At 40.4% G+C, this 22,559-nt stretch overlaps 1 protein-coding gene across 1 annotated transcript; it reads left to right on the top strand.

Moving 5' to 3' along the window:
• Positions 1–17,707: 17,707 nt before the first annotated feature.
• TOB1 (transducer of ERBB2, 1) lies at positions 17,708–22,153 on the top strand. Its single transcript, XM_015815702.2, has 2 exons — positions 17,708–17,839; positions 20,275–22,153. The coding sequence occupies exon 2, from the start codon at positions 20,418–20,420 to the stop codon at positions 21,414–21,416; it is 999 nt and encodes a 332-aa protein (XP_015671188.1). The 5' UTR covers positions 17,708–17,839; positions 20,275–20,417; the 3' UTR covers positions 21,417–22,153.
• Positions 22,154–22,559: the final 406 nt, after the last annotated feature.

Here is a 22,559-nt window from a genome sequence, read left to right as displayed (position 1 = left end):
AAGAGAACTGTAATTTTAAGCAGGTATATCTGAACTTGCTCTTTTTCCTCTACCTTTCCCCATCTCATTTTCCTTGGAAGTCATGGCTTTTGGAACATCAGGCTGAGGTTAAAGAAATTATTATGCTGCCTGGAGTCTAAATTGTGTTTTGGTAACATTTTTTTATTTTTTATTTTGGCAAAAGTGTACATTCAGGCTTTAAATAATAAGTAATCAAATCTCAACCCTTCACACAGTTTTGTGGGAATAAAGTGCACTAAAATGAGTGAGAGAGCATGCAAAGTAGGCATCTCCGGTGTCAGGATGACAAATGCCTATCACCGGTCTCCAAGGTAGGTCAAGCAAACACTGAGTTCTCTGACAACTGCTTGCATCAAGTTGTGGGCTGCTTCCTAGTTAATGATTGTAGGTGCCCCTTCCCCCCAGTATACCTCGGTCACGGTTATCCTTCTCCACCCAGGTTTATGCTATACTCAAAGATGCCTCCAGGGAGAGGTTAAAGGTTGAAGGGCTAGCATGCCTAATTGCTAGAGTCAGCTGAAACTGAGGTTTGAGTCCTTTTTTGTTTATCTTTAATTTCATCAAAGTTGCCTGTCCCAAGCCGTAGGCACATAGTCATAATATTTAAAGTTGTTCAAATTAATGCCTGTTGAAAAATTTCTGAGGCTGTCTAATACTCCCCAAACACAAAAATGTTTCAAGCAAGCAGGGTTTCTTTCTTTCTTTATTCTTTTTTGTTCATTACAGCAAATAATTGCCATAGGTGCTCTGGTGGTTTTTTTTAAAGTTATACAAAAACTTGCATGTGTGTTTTAATCAGCCTGTTGTGCCTTTCAGAGGAAAATACTTGTGGATTCTGACATTGAAACATTACTGCCCATGGGCTGTTTTGAGTTGTTGCGAAAGATCTAAAGACTGGCTTCTTTCAGATGGACAGGACTGAGCTCTGTATTGGGGAACCAAACCTGGAAGGCAGCCAAACCTGGTGATGGTGGGAATCAGAAAAACCAAGAAGACAGTTATGGCAATGGCAGCAGGGTCAAAGCTGGTCTATCTGCACAGGTAATTCTTGACTTACCACCAAAATTGAACCCAATTTGCTCTTCTGTATGTGTGCGTGTGTCTTTGAATCAATGTTGACCCTTGGCAACTGCCTGGACAATCCCTGCAATTTTCTTGGCAAGGTTTTTTTTAAAAAAATAGTTTGCCGTTGCCTCCTTCCTGGGACTGAGAGAAAGTGACTGGCCCAAGGTCATCCAGCTGGCTTGTATGTAAGGTGTAACTGGAACTCACAGGTTCCTGGTTTCTAGTCAGGCTAATTCTTCTGAGTTGCTCTTGGTAGCTTATTAAATGGCCTGAATTTTGTCCTGGTTTATTCTGAAGTTTTAATTATAACATTGGGATGGAATAGAACTATTTCTGTTCACTAAATAATAAAGCCATATAATATCTTATGCCCAATGAGGACAAGCTTGTATTTGGAACTTTAAGGCAAATGCATATTTAAAAACTTGCTCCTTTCTTTCTCAAAAGAAGTAGAGCAGAATTTTCATTATACTTTATTTTTCGTTATATTAATGGTCCCTTCTGTGTTGCCCTATATCAATACACATATAAATTGAATTTGCATTTATCCAAATCCATTTAAAGCCACTTTATGGATACAGTTTTTTCATTTGTGGGCCATTTTGGATGAATGCTACTGGACCATATAAAAGAAGAATGGTTTCCTGGCAAAATGTAATTTTGTGAGTTTCGCTTGGTGAAGCCATTTTAGCTTCTCTCCTTTTCTTGCACTTCTGAGTGTTTAAATTCCTCCCATCTTGTATCATGAGAGATTTCATTACTACAGCATCAGCTGCTATCAAAGTAACTGAGTATAAGATCCTTGCAATAGAGATTCTAGTATAAGAATAAATGAAGACTGCCAGATGTCTTTTGATGTAGCATACCCAGAAATTATTATTAGGAATAAATAAATGTACGCAGTGTAACTGCATAGTCTATTTGCTATTTCACGCAATTTCAAACAATTTATTCACAAATAGGCCTGTACTGGACCATAGCCTTACTTTTTCATTAGCAACTAAGAAAGTCAATGAAAGCAGATAAGTTTCAAGCTGGTAGATTTAGACTACATAGAACAGAATTACCACAGTCAAGATAAATAATGAAATCACAGATAAGAAATTAAGCACACATTGATCAAAATACTGTTGTAGGAAAAGAAACACTTTAAAAGTTGAATAATGGGTAGATTTTTAGCATCTCATTCCAAAAAGCAGAAAACAGAACTGCAACACTAAACATACACGATCTGTTTGTTCAGAACACAGACAAATAAATAGAAAGCTTTCTTCTAACATGTTTGGGAGGGCAGAATCTGAAAAAAGTTAAAATATTTTACCACAGATCTTCACCACAGAGTGACTCAGTAGTAATTTATCCAGTCGTTTAAACTAGCTTTATATATTATGATAAAAGAGTAGCTGGTTTTCACCTTGCTTCTCAAAAAGGGTGTGGGAAAAAATAAGGTGTGTGCATGTGGGTGAAGTAGCCCAGACAAAAATTAAGGATATTACTGAGAGGAAGAGGAAGAGGAAGAGGAAGAGGAAGAGGAAGAGGAAGAAGAAGAAGAAGAAGAAGAAGAAGAAGAAGAAGAAGAAGAAGAAGAAGAAGAAGAAGAAGAAGAAGAAGAAGAAGAAGAAGAAGAAGAAGAAGAAGAAGAAGAAGAAGAAGAAGAAGAAGAAGAAGAAGAAGAAGAAGAAGAAGAAGAAGAAGAAGAAGAAGAAGAAGAAGAAGAAGACGACGGCTGCTTTGGTTTACTTGGGACAATTCTTGAGGCAAATTTGCATGGACATTATATCACAAGAGTACAGTGATTCCTTCACACCTGATGCCCTCCTCAAATGTCTTTTTTGTTTAAAGTTTTTTGACAGATGTTTTGGACAGTCATATTTTCCATACATAGTTGAGTCTTATGCATTTTAGCATTCTAATACTGTACTATCAATCTAATTCCTTGGGGAATTAGTATACTTCCTGTTTTATCAGGGAAAATTTGAACCAGTGAGTGTTCTACTGAAACTGGCTTGGTCCATTTTTCCAGTATTGACACAATTTCTTTGAGTTTTACTCAGCCATTACTGAGATGATAGAAAGCCTGACTTCCTTACTGTCATATTGGTACAAGAGTAATTGGATAACTTCTGGAGTTTTCACTTGCATTTAAAAAAGTAGCAAAGACATGCCCTGGCAGTTTCTTTTTTCCGCTGTGCCCCAATGACATTGCCTTCATCTTGATCCCAAGCATGAGTCAGACATCCATAAATCATCTCTAACTATAGTGGTATTAAAGTAATATTTTTCTTGGTTTGTTGCTGTTCAAAGACATCTCAATATGTATGAAATCTGTTAAGCTCTGCTAGCTTGGAGGGAAGTCGGGTAGTACGGTAGCAGTGATTTGAAATAGAGGCAAGATAGGGCTCGGCAGTAGGGATAACAAATGTCATGCCATATGGTTTTCTGGCTAGTCAGGAATGGATAGATAAGGCTCCAAAATTCCCAAATCGGGTTTTTGCTTAAGAGAATATAGAACACGCAGTTGGTTAGAATGAATACGGGTGGAAACTAACCAAAGAGAGAAGCAACCTAGAACTAAGGAGAAACTTCCTGACAGTTAGAACAATTAACCAGTGGAACAACCTGCCTCCAGAAGCGGTGAATGCTCCAACACTGGAAGTTTTTAAGAAGAGACTGGACAGCCATTTGTCCGAAATGGTATAGGGTTTCCTGCCTGAGCAGGGGGTTGGACTAAATGACCTCCAAGGTCCCTTCCAACTTTATCATTATTATTATACCTTTCTACAAAGTGGGCAAAGGATTGAAAGGCAATTCTCTCCGTCTTTGCTTCCTCCAGAAGATTTAGCCAGGAAATATTTCATTTAAATTAAAACCTATACCAAATAAAAGTACTTATATTCTTTTCTTTTATCAAAACAGTCAATTTAGCCATCTCTGCGAATTCCATCAGCTTTTGTAACCATTCGTTCGTGGTGGCTTTTGTTTCTTTCCCTCCCCTTCTTCACACTTTTTTTCATTTTCCCTTTTCCCATTGTTGCCCCTTACTATTTGCTTTTGTATTTTCATATTTTATGTTATAAACGAATAAACATTATAAATACCAAATACAATTGACGCAAAAGCACAGTGGTTGAACTTGTTTGTTTTTTGCAGATAGAATAGAATAGAGGTGGAAAGGACCTTGGAGATCTTCTAGTCCAGCCCCCTGCTCAAGCAGGAGAACCTATACTATTTCAGACAAGTGACTGTCTAGTCTCTTCTTAAAAACTTCCAATGATGGAACGCCCATGATTTCTGGAAGCAAGCTGTTCCACTGGTTAATTGTCCTCACTGTCAGGAAGTTTCTCCTTAATTCCAGGTTGCTTCTCTCTCTGATCAGTTTCTAACCATTGTTTCTTGTCTTGCCTTCTGGTGCTTTGGAGAATAATTTGACCCCCTCTTCTTTGTGATAGCCCCTCAGATACTGGAATACTGCTATCATGTCACCCCTATTTCTTCTTTTCTTTAGACTAGCCAAACCCAAGTCCTGCAGCTGTTCTTCATAAGCTTTAGTCTCCAGGCCTTTGATCATTTTAGTTGCTCTTCTCTGAACTTTTTCCAAAGTCTCAACATCTTTTTTGCAGTATGGTGACCAAAATTGGTTGCAGATCAAAACCCATCTTCAAAAACATGGCTTATCTAGCACCTTCAGTTTCTCCCACAGTTAAGAAGATGTGCTCATCTTCTAAGCATAAGGGATAGTGAACTGTATTATCTAACATATACTTACTAAGCAGCAATTGCTTTTAAAAAACAACTCTATCTCTATCTCAGTTTTTCACATAAAGAAGAGGCTCCAGGGTAGATTTTGTAGATCCTATCCTGAGTTAATGTTAGGAACCTCCAGGCATCACCATATGTGATGTTTGTTCTGCTTCCAGAGCAGTCTCATACATTTAGTGATTACATGATGCATTCTTCATTTAGCAATTGCACTGACTTATTTCAGACTCAACAGGAAACATACAGTTTCTGGTTTCTCGATAGATGTGCTAGAACATGCCAAGTTGGGGGTGGTTCTATCTCCATTGGTGGGACTTCTCAGCTCACTCCACCTTTTGGCTCTGGGTTCTTCATCCTCTCTGCAGAGCTATCTTAAATTTGATGCCATAATTTCTCTATTATTACAGTTAACTGAAGAGGGGATGGCACCTTGGCAACTTTGTAAAGTCCTTCCTCCCAGATTGTCATGATTTAGATTTGCAAAAGCCTTTGGGGGAAGTTAGATAGATGCCAACTTTTATGCCCTATCCAGTAGGAGGTGCCTCAATTGCCTATCATGATGTTCTCTGTTTTTTTTTAGATTGGCATGGGTAAGAACTACAGCTAGACATTATTTCTAAGCATTTGGACAACAAAAATGGAGGAAGTGTGCCTCAGTTTCTTAGAGTCTGAAAGACAAGTATCTTTACTCCAGCTTTTCTCAAAAGTAAATATCCAGAAATGCAGGGTCAGATTTTTCTCTTATTTCTAACTAAAACATCCACGGCTTTGAAGACTGGGAATGGTGAGAATCTAGTCTAGCATAAATATAATACCGGTAGCAGTCATAAGATGAAGAAAGCTGCTTTTATTCTAAATTGCCATGATTATAGCAACATTAATGCATGTTCACGGGCTTAGATGTGCGTAAACAGTAGTTACAACATTAGAAAAATAAATAAAAGTGGAATGTCGCCAATTAATAAGTGTTTTAATATATGGTAAATAGCTAAGGCTTACAGGGATAATCAGCTTCGAAATGATAAAACATTTGAATGCATCTAGCACAGGTGTCCCCAACCTGTGGGCCGTGGCCTGGTAGTGGGCCGTGGCCTACTGGCCACTGGACTGCGGGACAGCCTGGCCAGTGTGCACACATGTGCACGCACAGCCCCCCACTTGCACTAGCGCCATGCCCGCAGGGCATGAAAATGAGACGACAAGGCACCACATGGTACAAAAACAGGCCACCGCCACACCTCAGGGTGCAAAAATGGAATGCCGCCGTGCCATGGGGCACCAAAACGGGATGCCACTGTGCTGCAAGGTGCAAAAATGGGCCACCGCACCTCAAGGCGCGAAAATGGGCTGCCACTGCGCCACAGGGATGGAAATGGGGCACTGCACCACGCAAGAACGGGGCAGGACTTGAGTATCACGTGGGCGCTAGCCCTGCCCTGTTTGTGTCACACGTGTGCTCGTGGCCCCATGCATGCACGCTCACACGTGCACGTGTAAAATGCTTCCCCCTCCCTTTCCCTCCGGTCCACCAACCGAGAAAGGTTGGTGACCTCTGATCTAGCAGTTAAGACTTCACTGTTACAAAACATACACACTCAATCACAGCTTAGCCTTTCCACCCTAAAATCACTGAGATGCAATTCTCTCTCTCTCTCTCTCTCTCTCTCTCTCTCTCTCTCTCTCTCTTACACACACACACACACCTACCTCAATTTCTATTGTCTGTTGACCTTTCACACAGCTTATCTATACACTTTTGCTTTTTACCTTGAATGTTTCACAGTTCATACAACCAATAGAGCCTTTCCTCTGTTTGGTTTTTCGGTTCTTGGTCATACAGAAGTTGTCTAACCTTCCATCTGGTTTTGGACCTGACAAGAAAATATTAAGTAGACAAAGATACATTTATAAGCCCTATGCAAAGCCTTGTGATAAATTAGGGATACCTATTATTAATGAATTTAATTGTCCTACTATTCGTAAAGCATTCCTAATGCCTCAGCTTTCTAATATTTTAAAGTACCTTGCCAGGAGCAACCCAGCAGAATAGAAGCAGTTATTTCATTCTTCAGTTTTGTTGCTTGCCTGGCTTTCATGTCTTGTATTTCTGCTCATTTATCCCCTGTCTTCATCTTAATTTTACTTAATCGGACCTGCCCTTGCTTTAAATGGCTTACTTTTATGAATTGACTTCTTTTAAGATTCTCCTCCTTTTAAGATTCTTTGCATTCCTAAGTCTTTTCCTCTTAAAGCTGTTGTCTTGCTCCTTCCTAATTCTCTTCTTTTATTCCTTGCCGTTTCCTCTCACTTGTTTATGTTTTACTCAACCTAATCTTCAGATTAGCCCTCCTATTGGCACTGGATCCATAGCCCTAAAGCAAGCTTGTTGGTTGTTTTTTTTTAAACAACAGTTTAATACATCCTGACTTTAAATATGTACAGGTAAAGCATTTTGCCTGTTGTTTTAAATTGTGTATCCATCCCTACCTGGTTAAAATTGCCCTGAAAAGCAGATCCAACCTGAAAATCTGTTTTTTTCCCCCCACATTAAGGATGGAAACAAGGAAAACTACGGTATGTAATACTGAACCCCGAATCATTTGCCTGGGCTGATAGTAGTTCAACAGTGTTGTAAAGTACAGTGGGTCATATTCTTCCTGGAGACACCTGGACCTGAACTAGGAATCTCCAGGTGTAAAACATGAGCTTAAAACCCCTAAGTCACAGCCTTCCCTGAAGGAAGCTACTCTATTCCACCTCAGTTTCCTTATCTAGCTAGCCCTATTCTGTCTGCTCAGGCAAGCGGGAGCTGAGAGAGCTTAAGCAGATCTTAACTGTCATCTCTGGGATTCTTCCAACTGATGAAAAGGGAGAGTCAGCCTGAGCCCTTTTTCAGGCAAACCATGTACTCTGTGCCTGTGTGTACTCACTCACCAATCAGTAGCCTGATTATCCAACAGGAGAAGAGAAGTAAAGCAACAACAGCAACAAGAAGTAAACTGTTAAATACAAATGGCCAAGAATGGACGCAGTATCAAAATGGTGGAGGCTGTTTATTTATTCTGCGGAGTTTGGCCATGTAAAAAATGAATCTACAATGAACTGTAGAATTTCTTAAGCTTTCCTTTTGCAGAAGAGGCACATCTGGATAATAGCAACTGCCTTCCATTTTTTCCCTAAGAAGATATAAGGAGATTTTGTTTCCATTTCATTTTGTGGCCATTTGTTAGCACTTTAGGATCACAATCCTTAGTTGTCAGCTTATAGTCAGAGAACATACCTAATTCCGATGCCTCAGTTCTCCAGGCAAGTATTATGTCATCTTCACAACAGCTCTGAAATAGGTTATTTTTGCTGAAACCTAATAACAGTGACTTTTTAAAATTTGTCACCTTAATTGCTTCTTGGTTATTTCTGCCTTAATTCTGAGGTCCCGGTGTTTTTATAACTCGTTTTAAATACAGAGATATTTTCTAGTAATTTCCATTAAATTAAAAGAAACAATCATGGAAGTGTAAGCTTGGAAGAAGAATCCTTCCGAGATGCACAGAGTACAGACATGCCATCTCAAAAGTTTAAGCTCCCATATCTGATTTTACATTTCAATACAACCTCTAATAGTACTGTGTTGAATACAGAAACTCTCTGTACATTTTTAGCTGTTTACAAATTTGGAATAACAAAATGATGAATATGCAAAAGGTGCAAAAATGTGGACATCCTTTCAGTCACTATTGGTAACATCTTCTTTAACAAAAAATAACAGCTTCTCTGCACTTCCAGAAAGATGTCATGTTGCACATTATATCATGTGGTGGTTATATCAGCTTCTGATTGGAATTCACTGAAACAGTTTGAACACGGGTACCTAACTTTTGAAAACAATCATACGAATTGCATAATAGCATTAATACCTATCCCCATCCAGTATAAAGATGGTTAGGTTTTTAAAATCAAGTATACCTTTAGGGGGAAAAAACCTGTGAGGGGACATCCTAACTGAATGAATTAGTAGGGAGAGTTGGAAGTGGTGCACAGAGAGCAATATTTAGGATTGGGCTACGAGAAGATGAATCAATGTTCCAATGTTAATACTGTTGCTTTCGAAAGCTCCTTTGTTCCATCTGGCTCAGTGGAACAATACATCGCTCTGCTTGCTGTTGGCACAATGCAAGGGGAATGAGCTACGGTGACAGGACTTGACACGTATGCCGATCTTCTCTTGCCATGCAATAATTAAAAACAGAGGAGCTCCATTTGGATCATGAGCTGACTGCATATTGATAAAGTTTGGAATCTCACATGTCAGTGCAACTTCTTCTTGGAAAAAAGAATCTCACACCTGCAGCCTGGGGGGGAGTAACATTATGATTTTACACCTTATATCTTAAGTGTTCTTAACTGCAGTGAGATCATTGTATCTACAGAGATGGAAAGATTCAGCATTACCCACAACAGAGGAATGACTGGTAAAGATGGTAGCGCTTGCTGAGATGACTAAATTGATTTCTTTGATCAGAGAAAAGACAATATCTTCATTTATTGCTGACTGGAAACCCCTTACAGATTTTTTTTTGTGAGAAAAAGATAAAATCATGATTTGTATAATCTATCCTAATCATCAAAACCATAACTTTCCAACATAAAACTTATTGTTTAGACAACTCTAAGCCAGATTTACTTGGTTTGGGAACAGGTAAAACTTTGGTCACCTGGGTGGACAATCAGTGCCAGAAAATAAGACAGTAGACTGGATCTTTACTGATTCTGCTGAACCTCTCAAAGGCTCATGATAGAGTCAATCACAGTAACTTCCTGAGACAATTTGCCAAATTAGGGCTGATTAGTTCTAGGTCCAGTTCTGTTTGACTGATCAACCTCAGAAGTGAACTATTGCCAATGGATATTTTTAAAAATGTAATAAATAAATAAATGATGCTGGGGATTATAGCTCAGCCTCTTGCATCTTAGCTGTTGACTTTATAGTGGGGGTCCCCAACCCCTGGTCTATGGACCAGCATCGGTCGGTGGCATACCAGCAACTGATCCGCAGAAACAAGTGAAGCCCCATCTGCGGGATGCAGGCAGCATGCGAAACCAGGCCCGTTCTGGTCCGTGGAAAAACCTTTTTCCACAGAACCGGTTCCTATTGCCGAAAAGGTTGGGAGCTGCTGTTATAGGGTACTTTGCATCTCTAATTTATCCTCTGTTTTCTGGTATGTGCATTTAACGTTTTTGAAGTTGGGTCTCAACACCATGATTGAACTTCAACTGTATCTTTTTTAATATATTGAAAAAAATGTTTAGAATTACTCCTAGAATGAACATGTATTAAGAAATTCAAACTGATGCAGGTAAGACAGCATCTCTTTGGTCAGAAAACTATCAAATATAGGAATTGAAATACTGTATACTTTTCTAGACAGAACTGCATTGTTTTTGCATATGCACAATTTGAGGCATACACTTACCACCTGGATTCTCGTGTATGGCCAGGGAGACTGTGTACGTACTTGAAACATATGGTAATTTTCTTGAAGGAATTCTAGCCAGAATTACTATTCCTTGTCTCCATTATTTTGACTACTTGGGGCTGCTCCTGAAGAGTATTCAGAATCCATTCTGGTGTGTCCTGATTGCTGTCTGGAACATATAATAATAATAATAATAATAATAATAATAATAATAATAATAATAACAACAACAACAACAACAACAACAACAACAACAACAACAACAACAACAACAACACTAGCTGCCAAATCACTTTTTGGGTTAACTGCAAGAGCTAAAGTGCAAAATGGCTTGTTACTGAGGTATCCCAAGGACTCTCTGCCTTCCTCAAAATCTACCTATATGTTGCATTTGTCCTTGAAGAGTTTGATGTCCCATCGTCAGTTGACACGAGATTTCTAAGAATGTACCGCAGACTTTTTCGGTATTGGAGTTCCATTTACAGAAATGTCTTCCATGAGAAAATAAATTGGCTCTTTTACTGCTCATCTTTTAGTGTGCACTAAAGAAACTTTTAATTTTTTTATTTGGTTTTTCTATTAGTAGGTTATTGTTTACACCTTTATAATCCTTTATGACTCTGTTTTACATTCTCACTCCCTCTGTTTATGTAGAAGAATTGCTTTAAGAGTAAGGTAGCATGGAAATATTTTAAACAAAATAAATGAGCCATTGATTGACCCCTCCTCAGTTAATTTGACAAATCCCCTTTAAGGCTGCCTAAGCCAGTAATTATCTCCTTCAGCAGCAGAACCATCTGTAACTTAATTATGCATTATGTAAATGAGTATTTGAATTTGTGACTCTAGGTTCTGCTGAGAGACAGAGGGGGGGGGGAACCTGCCAATTTTCTGTACTTCACATACACCTTTATAAACTTACATTGTTTACTCTAGAGGAATATATTATAGGACAAGAGCTGGGATAATCTATGGTAACCAAACATCAGATAGAGTCTGGACAGTCCTTTTCAGGCTAATTATGGCTTATTAACAGGTATAAGCTTTTGGGAACTATAGCATTGGCTCATGAAAGCTTATGCAGTTCATTAAAATGCATTTGTCCAAAAAAAAGGGGGGGCTACCTGGGTCCTCCTGCTTGATGGGAGAGTATATCTCCACAAGTTAAAACAGTACTACCTTTCTAAACCGGGCACTGAGGCCTACGACCATTAGCAGTATTCTGGCCACTAAAATCATAACCAGGATGATACAAACATGGCAAGGAAAAAACAATGGTTACTAGCAGTGCTTAACTGTTGCTGTTATTCCTCCAAGTAAGTCTTATAATTGCAGGATGCCCTGGGGAAACTGAAAATCACCACTTTGTGAGCACTTCTGCCCTCTCCCCCCCCCATGCACAAGAAGCCAACAAATATGTATTTTGCACATATAATTGTATATGCTGGCTGGAGGGTGGAACAGAAGGTCAAGACCCTTCCTGATTCCAATTCAGAAAATGGATTGGGGGGAGGTTTCTGTGGATTTCCCACCATCTCTCTCTTCTGTCACAAGCAAAGGACACATTTGAGAGGACCATCAGGATTCTGCCTGCTCTTTTTGATAGATTATGAAAAAAAATCTGCCAAATGAAAACTGAATCCTCCCACATGCCACAACAGTCATTAGTAACTGTGATTTATGAACAGAAGGATCAACACCATTTTAGAGCCCCACAACAATTGTGGTGTGCAGAAACCTGACCAAGTAATTCATATTCCAAAAGAAAGAAAGAAAATACATAAGTATGAAAGGAGTCATTCATAGTAAAAAGCAATGATGGCAAATTGCCTTGCTTACTTGAACTTATATACGGAGTTACAATTATCCTTCCCATGATGATAGTGACTACTCTGGAATTATAGAATTAGGTATAACCAATGAAATAACTCTGATGTTAACTTAACCCTGATGACTGTGTGAAATGCTGCTACTGGAACTTCTTTATTGTTGACACACCTGTGGTAATTGCAAATGTGGCATTTAAAACAAGACAGTCCTTACTGCTAAAAGAAGGATGGCTCTAATGATTACACACAGCAATTAATGGGCTGAATCTAGACTTAGTCATGCTTGCAGCAAACCTACTGTACATTTGTAAATCTCAATTTATTGTGAATACATTGTATGCTAATAAATGTAGTCTTTTCAATCTTGCATGCTTCTTCCTACTTGAAAAAATGGCTAAAGAAACATACATTAAGGGCTTAAGGTGCTATTGGAATTAGAGTTTCTACATTCTTGCTACATTCTTTACAAGCCACAATTGTAAAGCAGAGTTTATTCTCAAATTCTGAATGAATTGGTAATAACAATAATATTGCTTGGAGTCAGGTTCAGTTGGAATATCTTGTAAACCTTGTTCCTGGATCCAAAGAAGGATTTTTTTTTTTAACTTTGTTTTGCCATTCACACATGTAGAGGAGTTGGGCAGGAGCAAATAAACGGCATATTTTCAATAATTTGCAAGAATCTTGGCTTACCTGTTCATGCGAACCTTTTATTTAAAAACAAATTCCAAACCGGACTGATTCAGTTTACCACGATACCTTATTTAAGTATTACTAATTTCAATTGGTCTATTTCAAACATGATTAAGCCTCCATTCTAAACAACGATTGTGAAATATTATCAGTGCAAAAAAAGTTAGATATGATTGTGCAACATATTGATAAAACTCTTGAGATTGAAAAGTATTTTCCATTTTTATGTTAATAATATACTTTTTATATTGGGAAGCGTATAGACCCTCAAGAATACTGATAGCCCTCTTCCATACAAAAATTAAAACCCATTATAAGATTATTTAATGTTACTTAAACTGTATCTCTAAATATGGCGCTTTCTGAAAGAAATATTCACTTTTTAATTGATCCTTAAAATGGGAGCTTACCTTGGAGTTACTGAAATCATAAGAGTAAATGCAAACCAGGATTTTTTAATGTTACTTTACTTTTGGGGAGTAATACAATTTTGGAGATAGACAATGCATTCTCATATTAAAAATACTTTAATGTTTAATTTAAAAGCTAATACCATGTCCATGTAAACAAACAAAAAGATTCCATATCAAATGCATTTACCCAACATACAGTGAAATAATCCCCACCAAACCATTTGACCTGTCGGATTATCAAAGCTCTTGTTTATATAGAATTATCTGTTATGCTGAGATAAAAGTGAAAGCCTTCTTCAGAACAAATATTCTGAAATTCTGTTGCTAGTTGATTTTTCCAATTATTTTTCTCTTTTTATTTCAACATATAATATGCTTATGACAATTATTCACATTCCTCTTTACAATTAAAGTTATGTCTTTTAACTAATAAGAGTACTTCATTTATTAGCTTGAAAAATGACAATTCCCCAATTTATTGGACAACGGATAATTTTACATCAACATTTATAAAAGAATGATACAATAGAACAATCTAGAAACACTTCTGGATGTAAAACACATCTAAAATAATCCTTCTGTAATACATCTGGCTGGATTCACATATGGTACAAATGTGGTTTTTTAATGTTTGATCTTGCACATTGTCTTAACTTAGTCTTATCTAGCAAAGTAGTAAAAAAAAAAGTGATGAAATGCAAGGGTAAGTAACCGCTGACCGCACACTATTCTTCAGCCCTTTTGCAGCTTCTGGAACACAAACCTGTATCATTAAATTAATAAAACCTGATGATGTTCTGAAGTATCCATATCCAATTTTAGATAAATGCAGAAAAAATGTTTAAATGTTAATTATTATACTGCTGCCCCATTCTTCCTCTAAGAAATTTAGGTGATTTATAGGGTTGTCCTTCCCTTGTCTGTATGAGGTTAAACTTTTTTATGTATGCAAGGAATAAATGAGCAACTTCCAATAAGAATCCAACAATATCCTAAGTCATCAAGTGGCTTGATTCATCTTGCTCGAACCCCCTATGGCTTGCAAACAATGGTTTATCAATTAGCGTTAAGGATTTTAGCAAATCTTGGTTAAACTACAGCATCAAAATGTGTGGAACCAATTTACATCTAAGCAATGTATATACCATTCTTATCAGTAAGATCCTAACTCAACCAGTTCTTCAGATACACTGGCCCAGGACCTCTTACCACATTCCTACGCAGAGAGGCTGTTTGTTTGCCTTACTAAGGGAACCAGCAGAGATCCGACTACATGTCCCTTTTGTATATTCACAAGAAAGTCCAGTTGCCTCCTGAAAAAAGCACCTTTGGGATTCCCAAGAAATATACTATAATTCTTGATCAAGGGCTATGTATTGGGTTTGTATGTTCATTGTCTGCAAAACACTTTAGGCTCATAGTTTTTGACCCATGTTTGTTTGTTTGTGTGTGCAACTTTCAGGTGGAGCTTCTGTTCTTCCAAGTAGGTTAGAGAACTACCGGATCTCGCTTTTAGCTCTAGGGTCTCTATCTCAGGTGAATGGGTTTCAAACCAGAAACCAGGGCACTGTATAGACTCACCTGGGAATAAATCCAGCCGAATTGCAGGCCACCTGACCCTCCGGGGAAGAACATTTCCGAGCAAAATCCGGCCAATTCTGGAGCTCTTTAAGGGCGACCCCCGAGGAAGCTAAACGAGGCGATAGTTCTTGCCTGTGATTGCTGACCCCCCTCCCGCGGATTTTTTTTTTCTTTGACGTATTTTCCCTAGAAACCAAATCCTAATCAAGTGATGACTTCAAAGGGGACGCAGGAGGTAACCGGTTATCGTTACTACCCGTGGATATTTTTAGTTCGAATGGATTTTTTTTTTTAATAGCAAAGGAAATAAATTCGTCTTTTATTCGGGCTTATACAAGACTACGTTTCAGGTCATTTTTAAATCCTTCTTATTGGGAATATTAAAAAGGACGTTCAGAGGTGTCCGTGCAATACACGGTGCCAATATGACATCAGACGAACAAGACTCAATTCTGTAGCCTCCCCCTTTCTCAGGACGGGACTTTAAAGGGAGGGAGGGAAGGGGGGGGGGCCGCCCGCCGCGCAGCCTCTCTATTCAGTCCCTCCCCCCCGCACTTCGGGCACGCAATCGCCTTTTGGAAGGGAACGAGCCCGCCCTCCTGCGAAGGTGGCAGAGATCTCTCCCGGGAAAGGCTGGCAAACAAACCGCGGAGATCCGGCCTGGCACAGGCAGGCGCCTCAGAGGGTGGACCTCGCGCCGGACTCCCCGGTCGCGGTTGCACCTTTGGAGTAGCAGCTTTTCAACCCAATGGTGATTCTTTCTTCCTCCCTCCCCGTTACACAGCGTGCAGAATTGGCCCCCTTTCATCCATCAAACTCTGGCGCTTGACTTCCCTTCCTCCTTTTATATTTTTCTTCTCTTGTTTTCTTTAATCCTAATTAAGATCAGGAATAACAGCAGGGCAAGCCAAGCGTTTCAACTCGGGGCGGGACAAGAGTGACTGACAGGTTCGGGAGCCAATGTCAAGAGAAGAACGAGGGGGCGAATCTGGGGTGCTGTGTGGGCTCGCCACTGCTAAGGAGCGCCCCCCCTTTTCCTTTCCCCCTTTTCCCACCCAGTGCCACATCGCCCTTTGTCTCTTTGTGCTGCAACGGGTAGAAAAGAGAAGGGAGCTTTTTGCCCCCCTCCACCATATCCTTGGCTGCTTCCTTCCTTTTTCCAAACATACTATTATTGCCGTTTCATGAAGAGACTCGCCGGGGGTCGATGGCTTAGAAAGGGGATATCCGGGAGCAAGCCCCTCATTCTAGGTTAAAGATGTTTTGCCGATATGTGGGCAGGCGAGTGTGGAAAGATCGCAGCGACACAATCCCAGTAAAATCCCGAGGTCTATTTAGATATATCGATATTAATTAAAAGATAAACCGTAGCAGAAAGTCTGTATGTTGAAATACATGGGGATTGTTTTATAGAGAAATAAGGCAATCGTGGACCCAATCAAAACCCCATTTTAAATAGTTTCCTATAGAAATGATACCGTTGGCATCTTAGCAATTGCAGGCGGCTATTTAGTTGCTTGTTCGGTTCGGTAGCAAGAGTCGTAGAGACGGATTCTGGAGTGACGTCGCTTTCTTTGACCTGTGAAACAAGCTCTTTAAAAAAACGAACTCCGAGGTAGCTTGAAGTATAAAGAAATGGAAAATTACCCCTTTCCTAAACAATCTCGCAAGATAACACGGAAAACAATTGGCAAGTGAAAGCATACAATAGCCGTGCCCCCCCCCTACCGCCCTCCCCCCCCCACACACACATACTGTACGTAGTTGAACAAATGTTGCTTTATTGTCAAGAGCCGGACACGGCGATTGGATTCAGACACGCTTTCTCCTCCATGACGCCAAGGCAAAGGGCATCTTGGGATGCGTAGTTTTCTCTTTCTAGAGGGCAGCCGAGGGTGCCAAGAGGCGTGACGTCCGCATTTGACGTCAGCAACGGGAGGGCTGGAGGTGGGAATGAGAGGCTCGTTGGCCCCGGAGAGGAAGGGCGAGTAGAGGGAAAAGCGGTGGCAGATAAAGCAAGATGGCGTTGGGGAGGATGAACGCACACACACACACACGCTGAAGAGGGGGATGGGGAGGGCAGGGAAAAGCTATGGGATACAGGGATACGAGCACCCACAAAGATAGGGAAGGTGGAGGGTGGCCCTGCCTGGAGAACGGAGACGAAATAAACAGAAGCTGGAAACAGCTGTCGACACTGAGAAAGGAAATCCTAAAAACCGGGTCTCACGAAAGCTGGGAGAGCGATGCAGAAGGAGGGGAGAAATATCTGAGCTGGGATGCAAGACGGGGGCCCAGATATTAATGTACTTTTCTCCTGGTTACCTAACCCCTAGCGAAGCACGCAGAGAATCGCTTTCTGACCATGTCGGGGGAGTTTTACGGTGGGTAAGGCTTTGTTAAAAACAAAGCCATCTGGATGACAGTAAAACACACAATACAGACACATCCCTGTCTGTACATAGCTATCTATCTTAAATGTGTATTTAAAAAAAAAACACCCCTAAATCTTTCGCCCTAAGAGAACTAAGAAAGAAGAGAGACCAGCGCAGAGGGCGGATGAGAAAAGAAGACAAGGATTTGAGGGTAGGAGAGCTCGGGGCGGGGACTTGCGGTCTTATTGGCAGGCTAAAAGGCCCTATCGGCAGCAGCGGTTGAAACCGAGGACGACCGATTGGCAGGCTAGTGGGTGGGGCCAGGCTAAATGGTGGGCGGGGAGCGGGTGGGCGTAACCACGCGGAGCCAAATGGGGCGGGGCGAGGGAGGCGATATATAGGGGCCGGAGGAGCACTCGGGCGCTTACAAGAAGGCGTCGAGTAGCTCCCGAGCGGGGTGCGTGTTTTCTCGGGTCGGAGGCGAGCAACGCCATCCTCCTTTTCCTTCTCCGAGCGTCCTTTCGGGGAATGGGGCTTCGCTCCTGAGCCCCCTCCGCACCCCTCGCACCCCTCGGACTCTCGCCGGAATTGTTGCACTACCAGTCAAGCCACCTGCTCCGCTCGCCCGGGTGAGTGTCGGTCGCACTCCTGGGGGCGGCGGCGGAGCCAGGCGCTGAGGGGAGCGGGAGGTGGGGGGGAGGGGGGCGCCGGGCCTGCCGGGCTGCGGGGAGCGCTCGGCCCTCACGGCCATTCGTGTGGGAGAGGGACGGCGCGCCCAGGGAGAAGAACAGCAGGCGGGCGGCGAGCGGGGTGTTGGCAGAAGGGCTGACAGGGCAGCGGCGGCGGAGGGTGTTGACACAACCCAGGAGGAGGAGAGGAGGAGGAGGGAGTGGCGCGGACGGACGGACGGGCGGGCGGAGCCCCTTCCCGGGCGAATGCGGGGAGAGGGAGGCTCGGGCAGGAGGGTCCCGGGCAGGCGGCTGCTCGCGCCGCTCGGGGTCCCGGCTGGCCTCTCTGGGGCTAGCGGGCCGGCCCCTCCCAGCGGCCGTGGTGGGAGGGGGGGGGTTGCTAAGAGGGCGGTGCAGCGAGGGCAGTTGGAGGGCTTGGCCCCCATCCCGCGGGGCGGAGAGCTGGGCGACGGGAGGGGACCGGCCTGGGGTTGGGAAATGGTGGGAGCTGCCGTCCTGGACGGCTCGGCTGACAGGCCAATTTGTGTTTGTACGTGTATAGTGTGTGGTTGTAGCGCTTTAGCCGCACGGTGGAAAAGGGCGATGTGTCATTTATTTTTTATTTTTTATTTTTTTTAATTTTTGCAGGGGGGAGGTTTCTTAAGGTGGTAGAGAGGGGGACGGCCAATTTTTATATAGGAAAAGAGATGGTTTAAAAAAAACAAAACCAGACAATAGGAGTGGGTTGGGGAAGAGGGCTTCTGAGCTAAATAACCCCTTGGCATTGCCACAGTTGTATCACTTTGGCGAAGTCTCTTCCTATCCCATATGGTAGAAAGGGCAAAAATAGATTGGCAATGAGACGACAGAGAATTTGGTTGGGCTTGGTTTAATCGAGAGAGAGAGAGAGAGAGAGAGAGGCCTTGGGCAATCATTTTTTCCCTTTATAGAAAACACTTTTCTCCTGCTGCTGGAGCTTCAAGAGCTGTGAGCAGAAATCTAATGAGACTCAACTGCCTGATTATGTAATGCTGTATTACTCTGCTTAAGATACTTGCTTTTCTTCAGCTCTCTATCACCACCACTATTATGATTGATGTAATTAACCGGGTTAACTGATTTTAAAAGGCTTGTGATAAAAATAGAATAGCATTTGAAATATTTTTAGTCTTTTTGTACCATACCACAACAATATATACCCTCTGGGTATATATCTTTCCTACAGTGTAAGGGAGCTAAACGAATGGATTAATTTTAAATAGCTTCTTCCCCAATCAGTTCTTCTGTACCTTCCATGTGTCATTTGTAAATATCTTCTGTTTGCCCTTGATCTTTCCTTATCCCCACCCACTGCTGATCTAGCAAAATGTTTCAAAGGTTGCCTTATCAGCTGGTGGTTCTCTTATCATGTAAAGAGGGCACAAGGAAAGGAAACGTCTTTAGAAGATCTGAAATCAACTCTTTATGGCAAATTTTAGAAATTTTGACTTAGATTTTTTCCCCTCTGGTTTATAAACTTGGTGGATTTCAAGCTACCGTTGCAATGCAGTGCAGTGAAAAAACAAAAATATGAAAGGAAATAATTTTTTATTAGTTGCTTAAATATGGAATTTAAATAGGGAAATTAATTTAAAAGCTGGCAGTATAATTTTTAAGCATATTCACGTTTACCTTTTCATTTTAATTTGTAATTAAAGTTGTACCAACAATTATTTGACTGCTTCATAATTGAAGGAAAAAGATTCCTGTAAGGATTGTAAGTTCTGGTTGAGTACTGTTTCTATTATGGAATGGTTCCCCCCCCCCCCAAGGGGGTCTTGATTTAGTAATTTTAAAAGCTGATGTAGAATTAGAGTGGCTTCTTTGCTTTTTTTTCTTTAATAAACTTATGTGTCATGCTTGTACCTAAATAATAAAAATGATTCTGGAAGCTGACATATGTAGGCTTTTTTAACCTGCCAAAAGATAGTATTTATGACATTTCTGATTCAGCTGAAGCAATATTGCAAATGCTGTATTATTAACAGAAGGGATTATTTTAATCTAAGTAGAGAAAATAATACCAAATATTACAATTGGAATCTATAAACTCTTAAGAAATAGGTTTGGCACAGAATCTTTGGTAGGCTTTTTAAAGACACAATTATACAAAACCCAGATTTTGGAATGTTATACCTTTGGACATGTTTTTGGTGCTTTTTAATAGTAATTTGTATTTAGAATATTTAACCTAATTAGCCTATGTAGTATTTGCGAAAATAGTACCAAACAGTATTGCAGACATTACCTGTAAGATATATAGCCTGCTTTAGGCAAAGCGTGAATTTAATAGGCCTTGCTCATTTTCTCTTGTATTTTTCTTACGTGGATTTTTCTTTTTTTACCCCCTCATGAAGGAACAACACTACTCAAGGTGAAGAATAATTATCAACTAAAATCAGCACTTTGAACACAATTTTTGCTTTCCTGTGGTATTTTGAACTTTTTTTCCCTGATCGTTGTGGTTTGAAACAGACTGTAATTTTGTGCTGTAGCAGCTATGCAGCTTGAAATACAAGTAGCACTCAATTTTATTATCTCATATTTGTACAATAAGCTTCCCAGACGACGTGTGAACATTTTTGGTGAAGAACTTGAAAGACTGCTTAAGAAGAAGTATGAAGGGCACTGGTATCCAGATAAGCCATATAAAGGATCAGGGTTTAGATGTATACATGTAGGCGAAAAAGTGGACCCAGTCATTGAACAAGCATCCAAAGAGAGTGGTTTGGACATTGATGATGTTCGTGGCAATCTGCCTCAGGATCTTAGTGTTTGGATTGACCCATTTGAGGTTTCATACCAAATTGGTGAAAAGGGACCAGTGAAAGTGCTTTATGTGGATGATTCCAGTGAAAATGGATGTGAACTAGATAAAGAAATCAAGAATAGCTTTAACCCAGAGGCCCAGGTGTTCATGCCAATTAGTGACCCCACATCTTCTGTGTCAAGTTCTCCTTCGCCTCCCATTGGTCATTCTGCCACTGTGAGCCCAACCTTCATGCCCCGCTCCACTCAGCCTTTAACTTTCACCACCGCTACGTTTGCTGCCACCAAGTTTGGCTCCACCAAAATGAAGAACAGCAGCCGTACTAACAAGGTCGCCCGCACTTCTCCCACTAATCTTGGTTTGAATGTCAACGATCTGCTGAAACAGAAAGCTCTTTCATCCTCCATGCACTCTCTCTATGGTCTTGGCCTCAATAGCCAGCAGGTTTCACAACAGCAACAACCATCACAACAGCAGCAGAAAACATCTGCCCTTTCTCCCAACGCAAAGGAATTCATTTTCCCTAATGCACAGGGCCAAGGTAGTACAAACAACCTGTTCCCTGGAGACAATCCCCTTAACCTTAGTCCTCTCCAGTACGGTAATGCCTTTGATATGTTTGCAGCCTATGGAGGTCTAAATGAAAAGTCTTTTGTGGATGGCTTGAATTTCAGTTTAAATAGCATGCAGTACTCTAACCAGCAATTCCAGCCTGTTATGGCTAACTAAACAAAAATACAAATCATATTGTACAAGTTGAAATGCACGTACCCAAGGGTGTTAACTTTTTCACCTCTTGAGTTTTTTTCTAAAAAGCTTGTAGTATGAATACATTCAAGCTTGGTTAGATAAGGACAACATGCATCTTTTTTTCATTTGCCAACCAAGCACAAAGTTATTTTTTACTGACTGTACATTAAATATATTCAAGATATGGCCTCTTACAGTATTTAAGATATAGCAAGGACAGCTGATTTTTTATACATAAAAAATTGGCACTAATAAATGGGTTTATTGGTCTTTTCTAATTGTATAATTTAATTTAGTACAAAGTTTGTAAAATATCAGAGTATATATTGTTTCTACAACATGGTATTGCATTTTTATCTTTTTACTACAGTGATCTGTGACAACTGCAGCAGCTTCATGTTGTATTTTTTTTACTGAAATTATAAAATCCATCTTAAAAAAAACATCAATTCTAAAAAGTGTACAAATATTCCTTAAGTGGTGGAATTCAAACTGTATGGAAAACTTTTCCAAGAAAGAAACACAAATTGTATTTTCTGTTAAAAAGTTTAAAGATTTTTTGCTATATATTATGGAAGAAAATGTAATCGTAAATATTAATTTTGTACCTACATTGTGCAATACTTGAAAAAGGTATAAAAGTATTTTGAGTCAATGTCTTATGTTAAAGAGAGGGACTGAAATAGTTTATATTAAGTTTGTATTAAAATTCTTTAAAATTCAATTACTGTTGTGGTCTTGGTTTATTTGGTTAAATAATATAGTAGTATGGTGATATTGTAGAACAGTATTTGTATATAGGTCAGCTAAAGAAGTTGATTACACTGATGCCTCATAATGTGTTGTTAAAAATTATGCCAAAGCAAGCTTTGTATTTAAGCACTCGCCCAATAGTTACAGGTGACAAGAAATTGCATTCATGTTGGTGAGTCAGACTTAACAGAGGAGGAATAGAGTCCCTATGTGCCTCCTTTGACCCAGTATAGAAACCAAGCAAGCTGCCACAGGCTGCTGCGATATATTAGCGGCACACCTATTTCTAGAAAAAATCCTTCTGTACAATTATTTATAATGCAGAAGGATGCTATTGTTCTAGGATTGTTTTTCCGTATCTGGCTGTTT

Source organism: Protobothrops mucrosquamatus, unplaced genomic scaffold (assembly GCF_001527695.2).
Source record: "Protobothrops mucrosquamatus isolate PMUCROS unplaced genomic scaffold, P.Mucros_1.0 scaffold369, whole genome shotgun sequence".
Taxonomy (NCBI): domain Eukaryota; kingdom Metazoa; phylum Chordata; class Lepidosauria; order Squamata; family Viperidae; genus Protobothrops; species Protobothrops mucrosquamatus.
This window is presented reverse-complemented; position numbering and strand designations above follow the sequence as displayed.